The sequence below is a fragment of the Cervus elaphus genome, chromosome 17 (assembly GCF_910594005.1).
Source record: "Cervus elaphus chromosome 17, mCerEla1.1, whole genome shotgun sequence".
Classification (NCBI taxonomy): Eukaryota; Metazoa; Chordata; class Mammalia; order Artiodactyla; family Cervidae; genus Cervus; species Cervus elaphus.
The window spans coordinates 64,650,212-64,666,346 of NC_057831.1; the positions used below are offsets into that span (position 1 = coordinate 64,650,212).

The 16,135-nt window shown below is 41.3% G+C and overlaps 1 protein-coding gene across 7 annotated transcripts in view; it reads right to left on the reverse strand.

Moving 5' to 3' along the window:
* The window catches only part of CORIN (corin, serine peptidase), a 263,611-nt gene that overhangs the window by 88,974 nt on the left and 158,502 nt on the right, over window positions 1-16,135 (reverse strand). For all 7 annotated transcript variants that reach the window (XM_043870982.1, XM_043870984.1, XM_043870981.1 and 4 more), the window contains one exon: window positions 7,413-7,526. In XM_043870982.1, the coding sequence (XP_043726917.1) occupies window positions 7,413-7,526 (114 nt within the window). The remainder of the gene's footprint in view (window positions 1-7,412; window positions 7,527-16,135) is intronic.

The window sequence follows — 16,135 nt, forward strand, 5'->3', positions numbered from 1 at the left end:
TGTGATAATTAGTATAACTAATTATGCTAACTGGTGTATTTAGTTAACTCAGTATAATTAGTCTACCACAGTACACAAAAATAAATGGGGTAACAACCAACGTTACCCCAAATTCAGAGTGAATGACTCCTGAAATTATTTGACATTGGCTCGCATGGCACAAAGTATGGGGACTTTATGGCGGTTCTTTTCCCTGTGACAACCCTTTTTCTGAGGCTTTTTCATTTGCTAAGCACCTGCTGCATATCAGATGCTGTTCTAGGGCTGGTTACAGAATCAAAAGATGATAGAATATTAGCAAAAAAAGAGACCCCAGACACCCTCTAGTGCAGGGGTTTCAAACCTGACTGCGCTAGAATCACTGGCAGAGTCTTACAAAGGGACTGCTGCCTGGGCACAGACTGCCGGCCTCCCTCCAGACTGACAGAGCTGGAATTTCTGCAAGTGGGGCTTCCTGGAGATGCTATTGTGCTGCCAGTCTTGATGACAAGGAGAACCAGGCAGTGAGATATAGCCTATTTCAAGTCACAGAACTCGAAATTTAAAAAACGCTTCCTAATTTTCAAAAATCTTTTCTCTAGACCACTAAAATTCTTCCCAGTGGTTGGATACCTGTCCGTTTTACCAATACTTAAGGAAGAGACTGGAGAAGGAAATGGCAACCCACTCCAGTGTTCTTGCCTGGAGAATCCCAGGGACGGGGGAGCCTGGTGGGCTGCCGTCTATGGGGTCGCACAGAGTCGGACAGGACTGAAGCGACTCAGCAGCAGCAGCAGCAGGGAAGAGACAGGGCTTCCCTGGTGGCTCAGACAGTAAAGAATCCGCCTGCAATGCAGGGGACCTGAGTTTGATCCCTGGGTCAGGAAGATCCCCTGGAGAAGGGAATGGCAACTCACTCCAGTGTTCTTGCTTGAAGAATTCCATGGACAGAGGAGCCTGGTGGGCTACAGTCCACAGGGCTGCAAAGAGTTGGACACGACTGAGTGACTAACACACGCAAGGAAGAGATCAAGAAACACAACAGAATGAGTTGGGAGGAGGTCAGGAAGCAGTCCCAGATACCCGGTGAGCCACAGTAATAGACAATTATCTCCCTCAACATAACCGAGCACCCAAACTAAACATTTTCTTGTCATATGAATGATAGGAGCACAATCATTCACCAAATTTGCACTTTCTGGACACTGGCAAGTCAAAGGCAGCACAATTAAGAGAAAATAATTTGATTTGGACCCATTCAGGAGTGGGTTCAAATCTGGCACTTTGAACCACTGGCAAATTATTTCATTGCCATGAGTTCCACCTCTGTACCTGAACAAAAAGGAATAATACTTCCTTTGCTGAAAATTAAATCACATCATGTAGGTAAATGCTTCTACCACAGTTGATTTGAGAACTCACGCAAACAGCAAATCCCTTCCCTTCCTTCCTTGGAAGGCAGTCTTCCTTCTGTACCTGTGAGAACCCTCAGAACATGGTAAATCTTTGAGCTCCAACTGGGAGTGTCCAGCAAAACCTCCTTCTCCCCTCGGCAGTATATATGGGCTGCATTCTAGCTCTGATCCATGCCCTAAGTCAGACTTGACACTATTCCTGCACTTCAGCACGGTGACAACAGCAGGGTGGCCCCTTCCGTGAACACACACGCTGCAATGCCACAGGCCCCGGCATGCTAAATTGCAGAGGCAGATGTCCTTGTAAGGTCAGCAACAACTGCATGCGAAGCTTTCAATGTCTAAGCATTTTCATGAACAAGTATTCTGAAGGGATGTATTTCCTCAACGAACCAAGCCAAATGGTTTTTGAAGTATGTTCATGAGGAAGAAAAGCCCGTATCTTCCTTAATATTAACTCTTCCACTCCTGGGATATTGCTGACTACCTTACAGAATAATAATAATACCTTCTTTGTTCAGTGACTGACTGGGAAAATTTACTCTTTCAATTTCAACAAATGCAGCAGAAAGCTCCTCTTACTGTTTAGAGTGTAACGTTCCATGCAATGGGAGATGAAGCCAGTGTTGGCCTACCTCAGAGGTAGAGGTAGAATTTGAATATGACACAACATGGGCCATAATTAGGGGATAAACAAGAGATTCACTGTAACTCCCATTACTGTATATAATTCTATAGAACCACTTAAAATCCCTACTGTAGGTGCTTTGTATAATATTTGCTCCCAAATCCATAGCAATATTCCCTAATATAAGTATGTGCTCAGACACTCAGTGGTGTCCGACTCTTTGCAACCCCATGAACTGTAGCCTGCCAGGCTCCTCTGCCATGGGATTCTCCCAGCAAGAATACTGGAGTGGGTGGCCATGCCCTCCTCCAGGGGATCATCTCAGGGATTGAATCCACGTCTCTTAAGTCTCCTGTACAGGCAGGTGGGTTCTTTACCACTAGTATTACCTGGGAAGCCCAATGTAAATATACATCTCATAAAAAATGTTTTTCATGTACAATAGGTTTTTCTGAGGAGAGAATTCCAAGTTATAAAACCAAATATCTTAGTGAAAACATTTCTAACAAAATATGAGCAACATAACTGAAATTCTATAGGAAGCTAGATATTATATAAAATAAATAAATGAATAAATAAATGTGAGGTCATATGTAAACAAATAATTTTGAGGAAATACCAAATTAAGATAAAATTAAATTTTTTTTAAATCAACTGGGATTTATCAGAAACTTTAATGAGCAAATATGTATTGTAACTCTCTAGGAAATAAATCAGGGCTTCCCAGGTGGCTCAGTGGTAAACGAATCCCCCTGCCAGTGCAGGAGTTGCAGGACACATGGGTTCAATCCCTGGATCAGGAAGATCCCCTGAAGGAGGAAATGGCAACCCACTCTTGCCTGGAAAATCCCATGGACAGAGGAGCCTGGTGGGTTACAGCCCATGGGGTTGCAAAGAGTCGGACACCACTGAGTGTCTGAGCACATACGTATATTAGGGAATATTGCTATGGATTTGGGAGCAAATATTATACAAAGCACCTACAGTAGGGAGGTCCTACTTCTTTGTGAAGAGTTGGACATGACTGAAACAACTGAGATCTGACAGACATCATTTCTCAAGCTTTTTCCCCAGGCATTTTGCAAGACTCAGGTACTATGGAATACCAGTTTGGGAAATACTGACCTTAACTAAATATTACCACAACATACTGTCTTTGAAAAGTTATGGCAAATAAATGTCCTAGAAGCCTTCATATGGAAGAAGAGTTGGCCCGCCTGGTAAACACACCAGAGGAATCTTTCAATTGAGGTGAGCAATTGAGAGGAGCTCTTATAAAGCTGTGGCAACTCCTACAGGAAGGAAAACACAGCTTTTCCCATAGTATCAATTGCTGGTCATATAACCATGAAAAAGCAATTTAAAAAAAAAAGCAATTCAAACACCATTGTATATGGGCTTGTTTTGGAGGCAGATCCTGCAATGTATTCTTGAGGCTAATTTTTCCATTTTATCTGTTGCATAATTGCAAACCAATTTGAGATCTGAATATATATTTGATGTGGACTGAAAGACTGTGTCCTCTCAAAATTTATAGGTTTGAAACCGTATACAAGCCCTGTGCCCTTGTCTTTGTCTGACTCAAGAGTTAATGACTAAGAAATGTGAAGATGTAGAAACAAAGAACACCTGTTGGGCTGGGGAACCAGTAACAATTTAGACCACAATTCTGTCACATAACAGAATCACCAAACTCCCAGTTCCCTGAACGATACAGATAAATGCCTGACACACACTCATAAGTTGTTTTTACAGGAAGCAGACTCCCTCCAGATGAAAACTGCTGACCACAAGAACATAGACTCTAGACTGGTTGAAACCAGAAGGCTGATAATGCTTGAAACTTCACCTGATGCCCACCAATCTAAGACCTATTCATGAGCTGATCATGTCCTGAACACTATAAAACTCCTCACTACCCCCTCCAGGGTGGGTCACACAGTTCAGGGCACTAGTGCACTGAGGCCTCCTTTGCCTGGCAAAGCAATTAAAGCTGTTCTTTTCTATTTTACCCAAAGTCTGTCTCTGTGTCTCTATTCTGTACCAGTGAACAGAGGCTGAGTTTCAGCAGCATGTTGAAGCTTTAATCCCCAACATGATGGATAAGGCCTGTGAAGCAGTGATAAAGATCAGAATTCGACATCCATTTATGATAAAAATCCTCCAGAAAGCAGGAATAGAAGGAACATACCTCAACATAGTAAAAGCTATATATGACGAACCCACAGCAAACATTATCCTCAATGGTGAAAAACTGAAAGCATTTACCCTAAAGTCAGGAACAAGACATGGGTGCCCACTCTCACCACTACTATTCAACATAGTTTTGGAAGTTTTGGCCACAGCAATTAGAGCAGAAAAAGGAATAAAAGGAATCCAGATTGGAAAAAGAAGAAGTAAAACTCTCACTGTTTGCAGATGACATGATCCTCTACATAGAAAACCCTAAAGACTCCACCAGAAAATTACTAGAGCTAATCAATGAATATAGTAAAGTGGCAGGATATAAAATCAACACACAGAAAGCCCTTGCATTCCTATACACTAACAATGAGAAAACAGAAAGAGAAATTAAGGAAATAATTCCATTCACCATTGCAATGAAAAGAATAAAATACTTAGGAATATATCTACCTAAAGAAACAAAAGACCTATACATAGAAAACCATAAAACACTGGTGAAAGAAATCAAAGAGGACACAAATAGATGTAGAAATAAACCATGTTCATGGATCAGAAGAATCATTTTAGTGAAAATGGGTATACTGCCCAAAGCAATCTATAGATTCAATGCAATCCCTATCAAGCTACCAACGGTATTTTTCACAGACCTAGAACAAATAATTTCACAATTTGTATGGAAATACAAAACACGTTGAATATCCAAAGCAATCTTGAGAAAGAAGAATGGAACTGGAGGAATCAACCTGCCTGACTTCAGTCTCTACTACAAAGCCACAGTCATCAAGACAGTATGGTACTGGCACAAAGACAGAAATATAGATCAATGGAACAGAATAGAAAGCCTAGAGATAAATCCACGCCCCTATGGACACCTTATCTTCAACAAAGGAGGCAAGAATATACAATGGAGAAAAGACAATCTCTTTAACAAGTGGTGCTGGGAAAACTGGTCAACCACTTGTAAAAGAATGAAACTAGAACACTTTCAAACACCATACACAAAAATAAACTCAAAATGTAAGACCAGAAACTATAAAACTTCTAGAGGAAAACATAGGCAAAACACTCTCTGACATAAATCACAGCAGGATCCTCTACGACCCACTTCTCAGAATATTGGAAATAAAAGCAAAAATAAACAAATGGGACCTAATTAAACTTAAAAGCTTTTGCACAACAAAGGAAACTATAAGCAAGGTGAAAAGACAGCCTTCAGAATGGGAGAAAATAATAGCAAATGAAGCAACAGACAAAGAATTAATCTGAAAAATATACAAGAAACTCCTGTGGCTCAATTCCAGAAAAATAAATGACCCAGTCAAAGAATGTGCCAAAGAACTAAACAGACATTTCTCCAAAGAAGACATACAGATGGCTAACAAACACATGAAAAGATGCTCAACATCACTCATTATCAGATAAATGCAAATCAAAACCATAATGAGGTACCATTTCACACCAGTCAGAATGGCTGCTATCCAAAAGTCTACAAGCAATAAATGCTGGAGAGGGTGTGGAGAAAAGGGAACCCTCTTACACTGTTGGTGGGAATGCAAACTAGTACAGCCACTATGGAGAACAGTGTGGAGATTCCTTAAAAAACTGTAAATAGAACTGCCATATGACCCAGCAATCCCACTGCTGAGCATACACACTGAGGAAACCAGAACTGAAAGAGACACGTGCACCTCAATATTCATCGCAGCACTGTTTATAATAGCCAGGACATGGAAGCAACCTAGATGTCCATCAGCAGATGAATGGATAAGAAAGCTATGGTACATATACACAAAGGAATATTACTCAGCCATTAAAAAGAATACACTTGAATCAGTTCTAATGAGATGGATGAAACTGGAGCCTACTATACAGAGTGAAGTAAGTCAGAAAGAAAAACACCAATACAGTATACTAGTGCATGTATATAGAATTTAGAAAGATGGTAATGATAACCCTGTATGCTAGACAGCAAAACAGACACAGATGCATAGAACAGTCTTTTTGACTCTGTGGGAGAGGGCGAGGGTGGGATGGTTTGGGAGAATGGCATTGAAACATGTTTATTATCATATGTGAAACAAATCGCCAGTCCAGGTTCGATGCATGAGACAGGGTGCTCAGGGTTGGTGCACTGGGAAGACCCAGAGGGATGGGATTGGGGAGGGAAGTGGGTGGGGGGTTCAGGATGGGGAACACATGTACACCCATGGCTGATTCATGTGAATGTATGGCAAAACCAATACAATATCGTAAAGTAAAAAAAAAAAAAAAAAAAAATGATCAGAAGGGTGGGACCCTAGTTCAACTGAGCTGATACCCTTATAAGAAGAGGAAGAGACACATGAGAGCTCTCTCCTCCCTACCTCCTCCCTCCTCTTCTCTTCTCCCCATCTCTTGCTTTCCCCCCAAAGAGGTTATTTGAGTACACAGGCATATGGCAGTTACCTGCAAGCCAGGAACAGAACTCTCATTAGAAACTGAACCCTATCAGGCCTTGACCTTGGACTTTCCAGCCTCCAGAACTGTTAGAAAATGCATTTCGGTTGTTTAAGTCTCAGCCTGTGGTATTTTGTAAGGCAGCTCAAGCAAACAAATACAATATTGGACAAACCACCGTTTTTCATCAAAACGAGTAACCAAATCAATGATAAGAAAGTGGAGGATGTTTAAAGGCTGAATCTACCGATCCACAGATGCAGAACAGTTGGCTCATGCCTTGCCTCTCTCCAGGCTGAGAGGAAGCATAAACAAATAAGACATTTTGCGTCTTCTGTTTCACAAATGTTAAAAATCATGAGTGTAAAAAATTTCCTATTAAAAATATCCTTCTTTAAAAAAAAAAGTTGACCTTTATACTCTTAGAACTTTAAAAACAAAAACAAAAATCCTCACCCAAAGAAAATAAATGAAAAGCCTTTTTCCAATTTTAAGATACTTAAAGGAAAAACACTCTGAGCCTGACCTGTTCCAAAGCACATCTAGCTGTCAAGTTCCTAATGGAATCAGGCTTTTGAAAGGTGTGCAAACATGAAGCTATCGTGTGGGGTGGGGGAAGATAAACATTTGCTCACTAAAGAAAAGCAAACTAACAGCAGTCCACCCAAGCGCGGCTGGTTGTCAGGACCAGACAACAGAATGCTCTGGTTTCCAGGCCCCTGAACAGAATCCATGTCCCGCAGACAACCCCCATCCCGCCTGTCACATACTGCAGTGAGCCTCATCACTCCAGTCATCGCAGTCATTGTAGCCGTTACACTGCAGTTTCCTGGGGATGCAGATGCCACTGGTGCACAGAAAGCTCTCGCCCCCTCTGCAGAGCACTAAAAAAAAAAAAGGGAGAGAGGCAGAAAAGCAAAGTCAAAATAAATATGAGGGTTTTTTTTAAATTAGGAGAAACAAAGAACAGAAAGAAAACCTTCTCTGGCTGTTCAACAGAAGTGTTTCCCAACTCTCTCAGTTTCATTGTCACCAATTCCTCTCTGGCTTTCCAGAACACTAATTGTAAAATTACCTGGGAAGAATACAAAGTGTTTGCCTGAGAAAAGTGAAAGGAAATTCACCAGTGGGCTTTCGAGAGCAGCCTCGTCCACTGCACAGCTTACGTGCGGAAAGATACCAAATGGGAGTATTTTTTTAATAACCGAAAACTATTTTGAAGTGAAATTTATTGAACAAACATTTAAAATCCTTCTACAACACTCAATGTCATGCAAAGAAACTTAGCTACAAATAGGCAGTTGATATGTGCTTGAACACAGGCATAGAGACCCTATGCCTTGTATTGAAATATATTTATTTACTTGCTTTAATAAAAATGCCAGTTAAAAATGTTAGAGTCTATTTTGGCCTAAGGAATGTGAAACAACATTAGCTAATAATATTTTCTTTCTTTTCTTTTCCTTAACACGGTTGCACTTTGGTATTCTTTGCTTTAAGTATTATGTTCTTTTTCTTCTCAAAATTCAACAAATATGCAATTATTTCAAAATTACATTAGACAAAAAGTGTGGGAGAAGAAGCTAGAAAGATTTTTCCAAGGGAGCCCATTACTCAAAGGACAAATTAATTCAACAAAATGGGTGTTAAAATACACGTCAATATTTGGCAATTTGCATCAAATGCCTTTTAAATGTGTATAACCTTTGACCCAGCAATCTTATTTCTTGGCCTTCACACAAAGTAAATCATTATGAATAAGTCCAAGTTTTTACATTTAAGGGTATTAATACCATCGAAAACTGAAATAACAGCTATGCAATAATAGAAGACTGGTTACATAAATTTTAGTGCTACATAATAAGGGATACCATTACGGCCATTGAAAATTATATTGCAAAAAATAATGTCCTGGGCCAAAGTTCAAGATAATTTAAGTGTAAAAACACCATCTGGTTCTAAAAAAGAGTAATACGATTTGGCCTAGAAAGAAGTACTAACATATCTAAGGTTACTATGATTATCTCTAGTATTGAAAGTAATTTTTATTTTCTTCATTGTACTTTACTCTGTATTTTACAAATGTTCTTAAAATGATCATGTCTTATGTTTATAATCAGAGAAAAACTCAACTTATTTTCATGAGCTCCCAATTCAGAGTAATGGTAAAATAAATATAAGCCTCCAAAATATTTTTCTCTCCCTTCCACAAAAGTTAGCAGGATCAGTCTATGGTCATCTGCCTGGCCACTGTCACCATTCCCTGAACTGTGTATTCCTTGATGAGATGAACCTCGTAGTCTAACTAAAGGGAAATAGGAAATATGGAACATTTAACTCAGAAACTGAAATACAGAAAACTTCAGACAGAACATTCCAGGCAGTCAGGTCCAAGACGTTCACATGTTCCACATTCCCCAGCAGAGTGGTTGGCACTCAGGAGGTTCTTAATTAAAGGGAAAAACTCACTTCCATCTCAATGGAGCACAATATATTGCCACAAGGCAAAGGAAAAATGCAATTAATGGATTATCTTGCAATGCTATCAAGGAATCAGAGTTTCAATTTGTTGAACATTAAGTAAAAGTGCAAGTGTGTTAGTCGCTCAGTTATATACGACACTTTGCAGCCCCATGGGGTATAGCCTGCCAGGCTCCTCCATCCATGGAATTCTCTAAGCAAGAATACTGGAGTGGGTTGCCATTCCCTTCTCAGAGAATCTTCCTGACCCAAGGATCAAATCTGGGTCTCCTCCATTGCAGACAGATTCTTTACTATCTGAGTCACCAGGGAAGCCCTGTTGAACATCAAGTTTGAACTTAAGCCCTGTTGAACCAGTCAGTTTGGTATGTTTTGTATGATGGTAATTCATATGTAACCTTCACAATATCAACAATGAAAATCTGGATTTCCATTATATCTCATGATTTCTGAATCAATACAAATGACATCTATGGATTTCAACTGCCAAGACATGCAACAAGCTTAAGTTTTATAGAGTCTTAGAGTTGGAGAAGGGAACGACAGAGGATGAGATGGTTAGATGGTATCACTGACTTAATGGACTTGAGTTTGAGTGAACTCTGGGAGTTGGTGATGGACAGGGAGGCCTGGCATGCTGCGGTTCTTGGGGTTGCAAAGAGTCAGACACGACTGAGCAACTGAACTGAAGTGAACTGAGAGGACTCAGCCCAGAATTGCAGTACTCTAGCTACAGACAGAAACTCCTCAACCATGCAGGAAACCAGATATAAAATGAAAAACCATAACAGTAAAGATATTACTGGCCAGTCTACACAATAGCCTCTCTCTAGGGTTAAGAGAAAGTTTTCAAGGAGTACGTGTGCATCCTATTATGAGATTGTTTCTGTACTACGCTAGAAAGTGCTGAAATTCCATCTGTCTGCATTTCAGCAGCTGCAACCCCTCAGAAGAACGACTGCATTCCCTGCATTATGGTTTGATGATTCCTTGGGAAATGTGGCTCAAAGTTCAACATTAAATAGCGCCTAACATCTCGGCTTCATCTTTAAGACCCCATATGTTTTACTCCAATAAAGCCATTCTTGTGTAAGGTTCTATAAAATCTGGATCAAATTTAAAACATGGCATTGCTGACATGTTTTGATTACTGATATCCCATGTCTTTGCTGATTCAGCAGAAACTGATTTCTTTTGTGTGGTTTCTCAGTTGGAGAAGTGGCAGTCCGTGGTTTTAAGACACTGAAAATTGTTTCTTTATTCTTATTCTCCCTTTGCAAGTCCTTTGGATGTTCACAGCTTCATTAATGAATATTCTTTGTACAGTTAGGATAGCTTTGTACATTCTCTTTCTGTTTGATGTTTTCTTAACGTGTATTCAGAATCTTCACTTTTGTGTAAAACTGTTTGTATTTGTGTAAAACAGTTCAACTTGCAAAATATTTCAGACATATCTCATTTAGAAGTTCCAAAGAGCTCCACAAACTACACAAGTAGGAATTCTATCACAACTTCCTCAGGGTAAGTGGTAGTTTACAAACAGAGAAACTAGAGCATTGTGTGGTTTAAGACTGCAATGCCCAAAGCCATGGGGCTAAGAACACATTAGAACTCCCGAGTCCGGGCTCGGCCCAGTCCTTCACGCCACGGCCACTTTGTGCACAGTTGATAGGCACTCAGTTCAAGGGTACCCGGTTCAGGCAAAAACTCAAACCAGCCTTTTTCTTTCTAAACAGAAGATAAATATCTGTTCTTCAGGTAAACTACACCAGATGAGATGACATTCTTTGTGAGCTCTCAATTTTTGGAAAATACCCTGAGAGAGCTCTTAACATGTTTTTGGAGAGATTTTTCAACCGTAAATGTCACTCTTATAACAATCATCTTCTAATAGCCTTTAGACTGAGTCCTTAAGATGACAAAGGGATATTCCCAGAGGTGAAGTCATGCTATCCAATCTTGACATCATTTTCATTAACATCTATAATTTTACAGTGTATAAATTGGACTTTAGATCAATGGCAGGTTGATCAATGGCAGGTTCATTCATTGATTCAGAAAATATTTACTACCTCCTATGTGCTAAGCATTACTCTAGCAGTAATGCCAGATACAGCAGTAAAGAAAACAAAACAATTTCACCTTCATGTAGCATGTATTCTACTGACCATCATCTAATAAAGAAATTTTACTAACTAAAGATGCTTCATTACCAAAATTACTTCCATTTACACATATGACAATTAATATTAATACACTAATAGCAGAATACAACGATATATTGTTTAAGATACTAGTTTACATATCCTAATGAAGAGGACAATTATGACTCACTTGGACTTCAGAATTTCATGGATTCTGAAGAGTATATACCCCTGAGGATGATCAGCTCTTTTCAATATTTTTGCTTCTGATAACAAACTGCTGAAATAACACCTATAACCTGAAACAAACTTCAGATTTTCTGCAATTGCTTCCAGCCCTCTCAGATCTCTCTGTCTGTAATACAGCATGTATATCGGCAAATCCTCTCATTACTTTGCTTTTAGAGTCTTTTCTCAGGAATTACTCACTGGTCTCACTGCATAGTATCCTCATTCACCATGCCTTTGAGTCCTTGATTAAAGCCTAAGGCTCAAGTTCAACTCTACCTCTGAAGAGAAAAACAAGCTGGCACGCAACAGCAGCACCACCCGAGCCTGTCCTGACGGACAGCTTGTCAGCCCTGCATCTCATATGCCGCTCAAATTAAGTTACTACCAACCATGTTGCGCTTAGCTTTTACAAAGCTGTTTGACCGTATGAAAAAGAATGAGGTGATGTAAGAACACTTCTTGGGGAGAGCACTGCATTTCCTGTAGCAGGTTGATGACAGGAGTGGGGTGAAAGGTAACAGCTGAGAGCTGTTGTTGTTTAGTCACTAAGTCGCGTCCCACTCTCTGTGGCCCCATGGACTGTAGCCCGCCAGCTTCCTCTGTCCATACGATTTCCCAACCAAGAATACTGGGGTGGGTTGCCATTTCCTTCCCTAGGGCATCTTTCCAACCCAGGGACAGAAGCCCAAGAGGTGAGAAAGGAGAGAGGAAATCCAAGTGGGTGCTGAATAATGAACTTTGTCTTTACTCTGCCTTCTAAGTCATATGAACTGGAAGGCCCTTCCTTTTGTTAGATGCTACAGTCCATGGGGTCTTAAAGAGTCAGACATGATTGAGCAATTCACACTTCCACTTTCAAGACATCTAGAGTAGGCTTAAGGCTCAACATTCAGAAAACTAAGATCATGGCATCTGGTCCCATCACTTCATGGGAAATAGATGGGGAAACAGTGGAAACAGTGTCAGACTTCATTTTTTGGGCTCCAAAATCACAGCAGATGGTGATTGCAGCCATGAAATTAAAAGATGCTTACTCCTTGGAAGGAAAGTTATGACCAACTTAGACAGCATATTAAAAAGCAGAGACATTACTTTGCCACCAAAGGTCCGTCTAGTTAAGGCTATGGTTTGTCAAGTGGTCATGTATGGATGTGAGAGTTGGACGGTGAAGAAAGCTGAGCGCCAAAGAATTGATGCTTTTGAAGTGTGGTGTTAGAGAAGACTCTTGAGAGTCCCTTGGACTGCAAGGAGATCCAGCCAGTCCATCCTGAAGGAGATCAGTTCTGGTGTTCACTGGAAGGTCTGACGCTGAACCTGAAACTCCAATACTTTGGCCACCTCATACAAAGAGCTGACTCATTGGAAAAGACCCTGATGCTGGGAGGGATTGGGGGCAGGAGGAGAAGGGGACGACAGAGGATGAGATGGCTGGATGGCATCACTTACTCGATGGACATGAGTTTGAGTAAACTCTGGGAGTTGGTGATGGACAGGGAGGCCTGGAGTGCTGCAGTTCATGGGGTCACAAAGAGTCGGACATGACTGAGTGACTGAACTGAACTGAGAGTAGGTATGGATGGATTACAGAAAGCTCTGTATGAAAAGAATGAAATCCCCATAGAGAGAGAGGAGCCAGTGATGTCGAGCAATGTCGTGGGGGAGAGAAAGAGAGATTAAAAAATTGGTTGAATCTCCCTGAGGTACAGTGTAGAGAAGACCCTTTGGAAAACAGAAATATCTAAAGGGACATTTCAAGTTGTCGATGGGAGGTGTAATCACTTCCCCCACTGCCATATGGAACTGACAAGGATTATGTTGCTTTCTAAGTTTTTTCCACTCATTTATTTAACCAATTTGGCACTCCTTTAGAAGCATGAATACAGAAAGATCCCTTGCTTTGTAAAGACTATATTCTATGGAGAATATAGTATCAACGAACATAATAAATAAGAAAATTATTATATATTAGGTTAGAGTATGATAAGGGCCATAAAGAAAAAAGCGTACAACAGAGAGATAGCAGATGTGGGCGTGGGGTAGGACACCCCCAAGTTAATTAGGGTGCCAGGACAGGCCTCATTGAAAGTTGACATCTGAACAGCACCTTCAAAGACGGAGGGCGTTAATGAAATCTCAGGGGACGATTTCGTTGCGGAAGCAAAGACCGTCAGGCCAGAACACAGCTGGCAGGAACACCGAGGAGACCACGTGGCTAAGGCAGAGGCAGGAAAGGGGTGAAGCAGCAAGGGGTGAGGCAGAGAAGAAGGGACGGCCCCAACATAAGGCTTTGCAAAGGTTTTGTAGCTTAGACAATACGAGTCATTACACAGTGACTTGATGAGTGAAGAGTGGCATGATCCGACTTATGTTTTCAAGGATTCTGCTTGTTGTGCTGAAAATATTCCAGAGAAGCCACAGAAGCAGTAGGGATAACAGGTAGGAGCCTACTGGATTTAATCCAAAAAGAGATGATGGGGGCTCAGAGGGGATAACGGTGGAAAGGCCGAGACATCATTAGATGCTGGACATACTTTGAAAGTAGAACCAGCAGGGTTTTCTGGCCCATTAGATGAGAGTTGTGAGGGAAAGACAAGAGACAATGGTGTCTAAATTTCCATCCAGCCAAACAACAGGAACTGCCATCTGCTGAGAAGGGGACGACAACTGAAGGAGCAAGACTATAGGGGAAAAAATCAGAAGCTACAATTTGGACATGTTGAGTCTTACATATCAAGTTGACACCCAAGCAGAAATGCTGAGGAGACAACTGGATATGTAAGTTCAAAGTCCAGGAAAGAGGACAAGACTACAACTATAAAAGTATGAGTCACCAGCAAATCAATTTAAAGCCAGTAATACCTGGATGAGAACATGAGGGGAATGGTTAGTGAAGAGAGAGAAGTGAGACTCGGCGAGATGGGGCAGAGAAGACAGCTGAGGGCTGAACTACTTCACGGGTAACAGCTACAGGGAAGAGGAGAAGCCAGCAGAGAGGCTGAGAAGGAGGCAGGAGGAAGCCCAGCACGTGATGTGTTATCCCAGAAGCCAAGTAAAGGAGAAGATGTCAGAGAGGATGGAGTGGTCTGCTGCACCAGAAGGGACCTGCTGACGGGTCAGGCAAGACCAAGCTGAGCAGTGGGGACACAGGTAAGCGCAGTTCCAGTGGAGCGGTGACAGCAAACGTCTGAGGGCATACGCTTGAGAGAGAATGAGAGGAGAGGAGTAACGCAGAATGAAAGGACAACATTTTTGATCCAGAAGAGAATAAACAAATGGGGCAGTAGACTACAAGGGAAGTGGGTCAAAAAAGAAATGTGCTTTTTAAAATTGGAGTGTTATTGTTTTACAACGCTGTTTTGGTTGGTGCCGTGCAACAGTGTGAAACAACCAAAGTATACACACATCCTTTCCTACTGAGCGTCCCTCTCACCCCGTCCCCATCCCTCCGGGTCACCACAGAGCGCCGGGCTGAGCTCCCAGTACTACGCGGCGGGTCACCACGAGACAGCTACTTTACACACGGCAGGGTGTGTACGTCAGCGCCGCTTCTCAACCCTTCCTACCCTCCCCTTCCTCTGATATGTGTGCAGTCCATTCTCTATGTCTGCATCTCCATTCCTGCCCTGCAAACTAGGTTTATCAATATCATTAGAAATGTGGCTTTTAATGCTTTTGTGTGAGTACATTCTTTGCAGGCAGCATGGAGTGGTATTAAGTTCTGCCTTCAGGTTGCCACAAGTCAAATAAACTATGACCACTCTTAAAGATACAGGAGCTCAGGGATGGAGGATCATCACCATCAGGAATATATTTATAATCTAAAAATGAAGCCTGTCTTATAGCTGCCTGTCCCTTTACCCCATCACTGCAATGTGACTTCCTCAGAAGTATCTGTCTTCTGAGGTAAGTAATCCTTATTCTCTCCTTCCTCTTCTTCATCTATTAGACACCTGTTAAATGTGGGGTACAGGTGCTAGTCACTTCTAATAGCCCCATCAGGACTTATTAAACAAAGCCCTATCACTTCGTGACTCATATAATTGATATTAGCAGAAGATATGTATTTGTTTGCTTATACTCTCTGCTTTCTAGAATGTAAGCTCCTTGAGAGAAGGAGCTTCATCAGTTTTTCTCACTGTTGTGTACTGAGTCTAGAGTGGAATTAAATATTTGTTAAATGAATAAATGAAGACTGAGAATTTACAGTGCCCAGCAAGACTATATGATTGTTCCTATTTATTGGTTCTACCTGGATAAGCAATAGGTATTCTACAATTCTGTCCTTCTAACTGCTAGAGGAATAAACTGCTGGTGAAATATGAGAGTCTCTCTGTGTTTTAGCAGGACACTTACTCAAACCCATGGACAAGTCTGGCTTCTGAGCAGCATCTGTTCCTATGTTAGAACAACGAGTATCAAAGGCCCTTCTACCTAAAATAATCTTCCCCACTGACCTGTGAGAGTGTGTCTAACATTCTCCCAACGCCTCCACCCACAGTACCCATTCCTCGGGCTAACATGGTGGCTTTTAGATGAACTCCAGGGTACCAAGGAAAGGGAATTTGGGGCGACATCATGGGGGAAGGGGTGTCTGAGTCACCCTCCTTCACTTCAGCCAGAGAGTTCTACCATTGCCT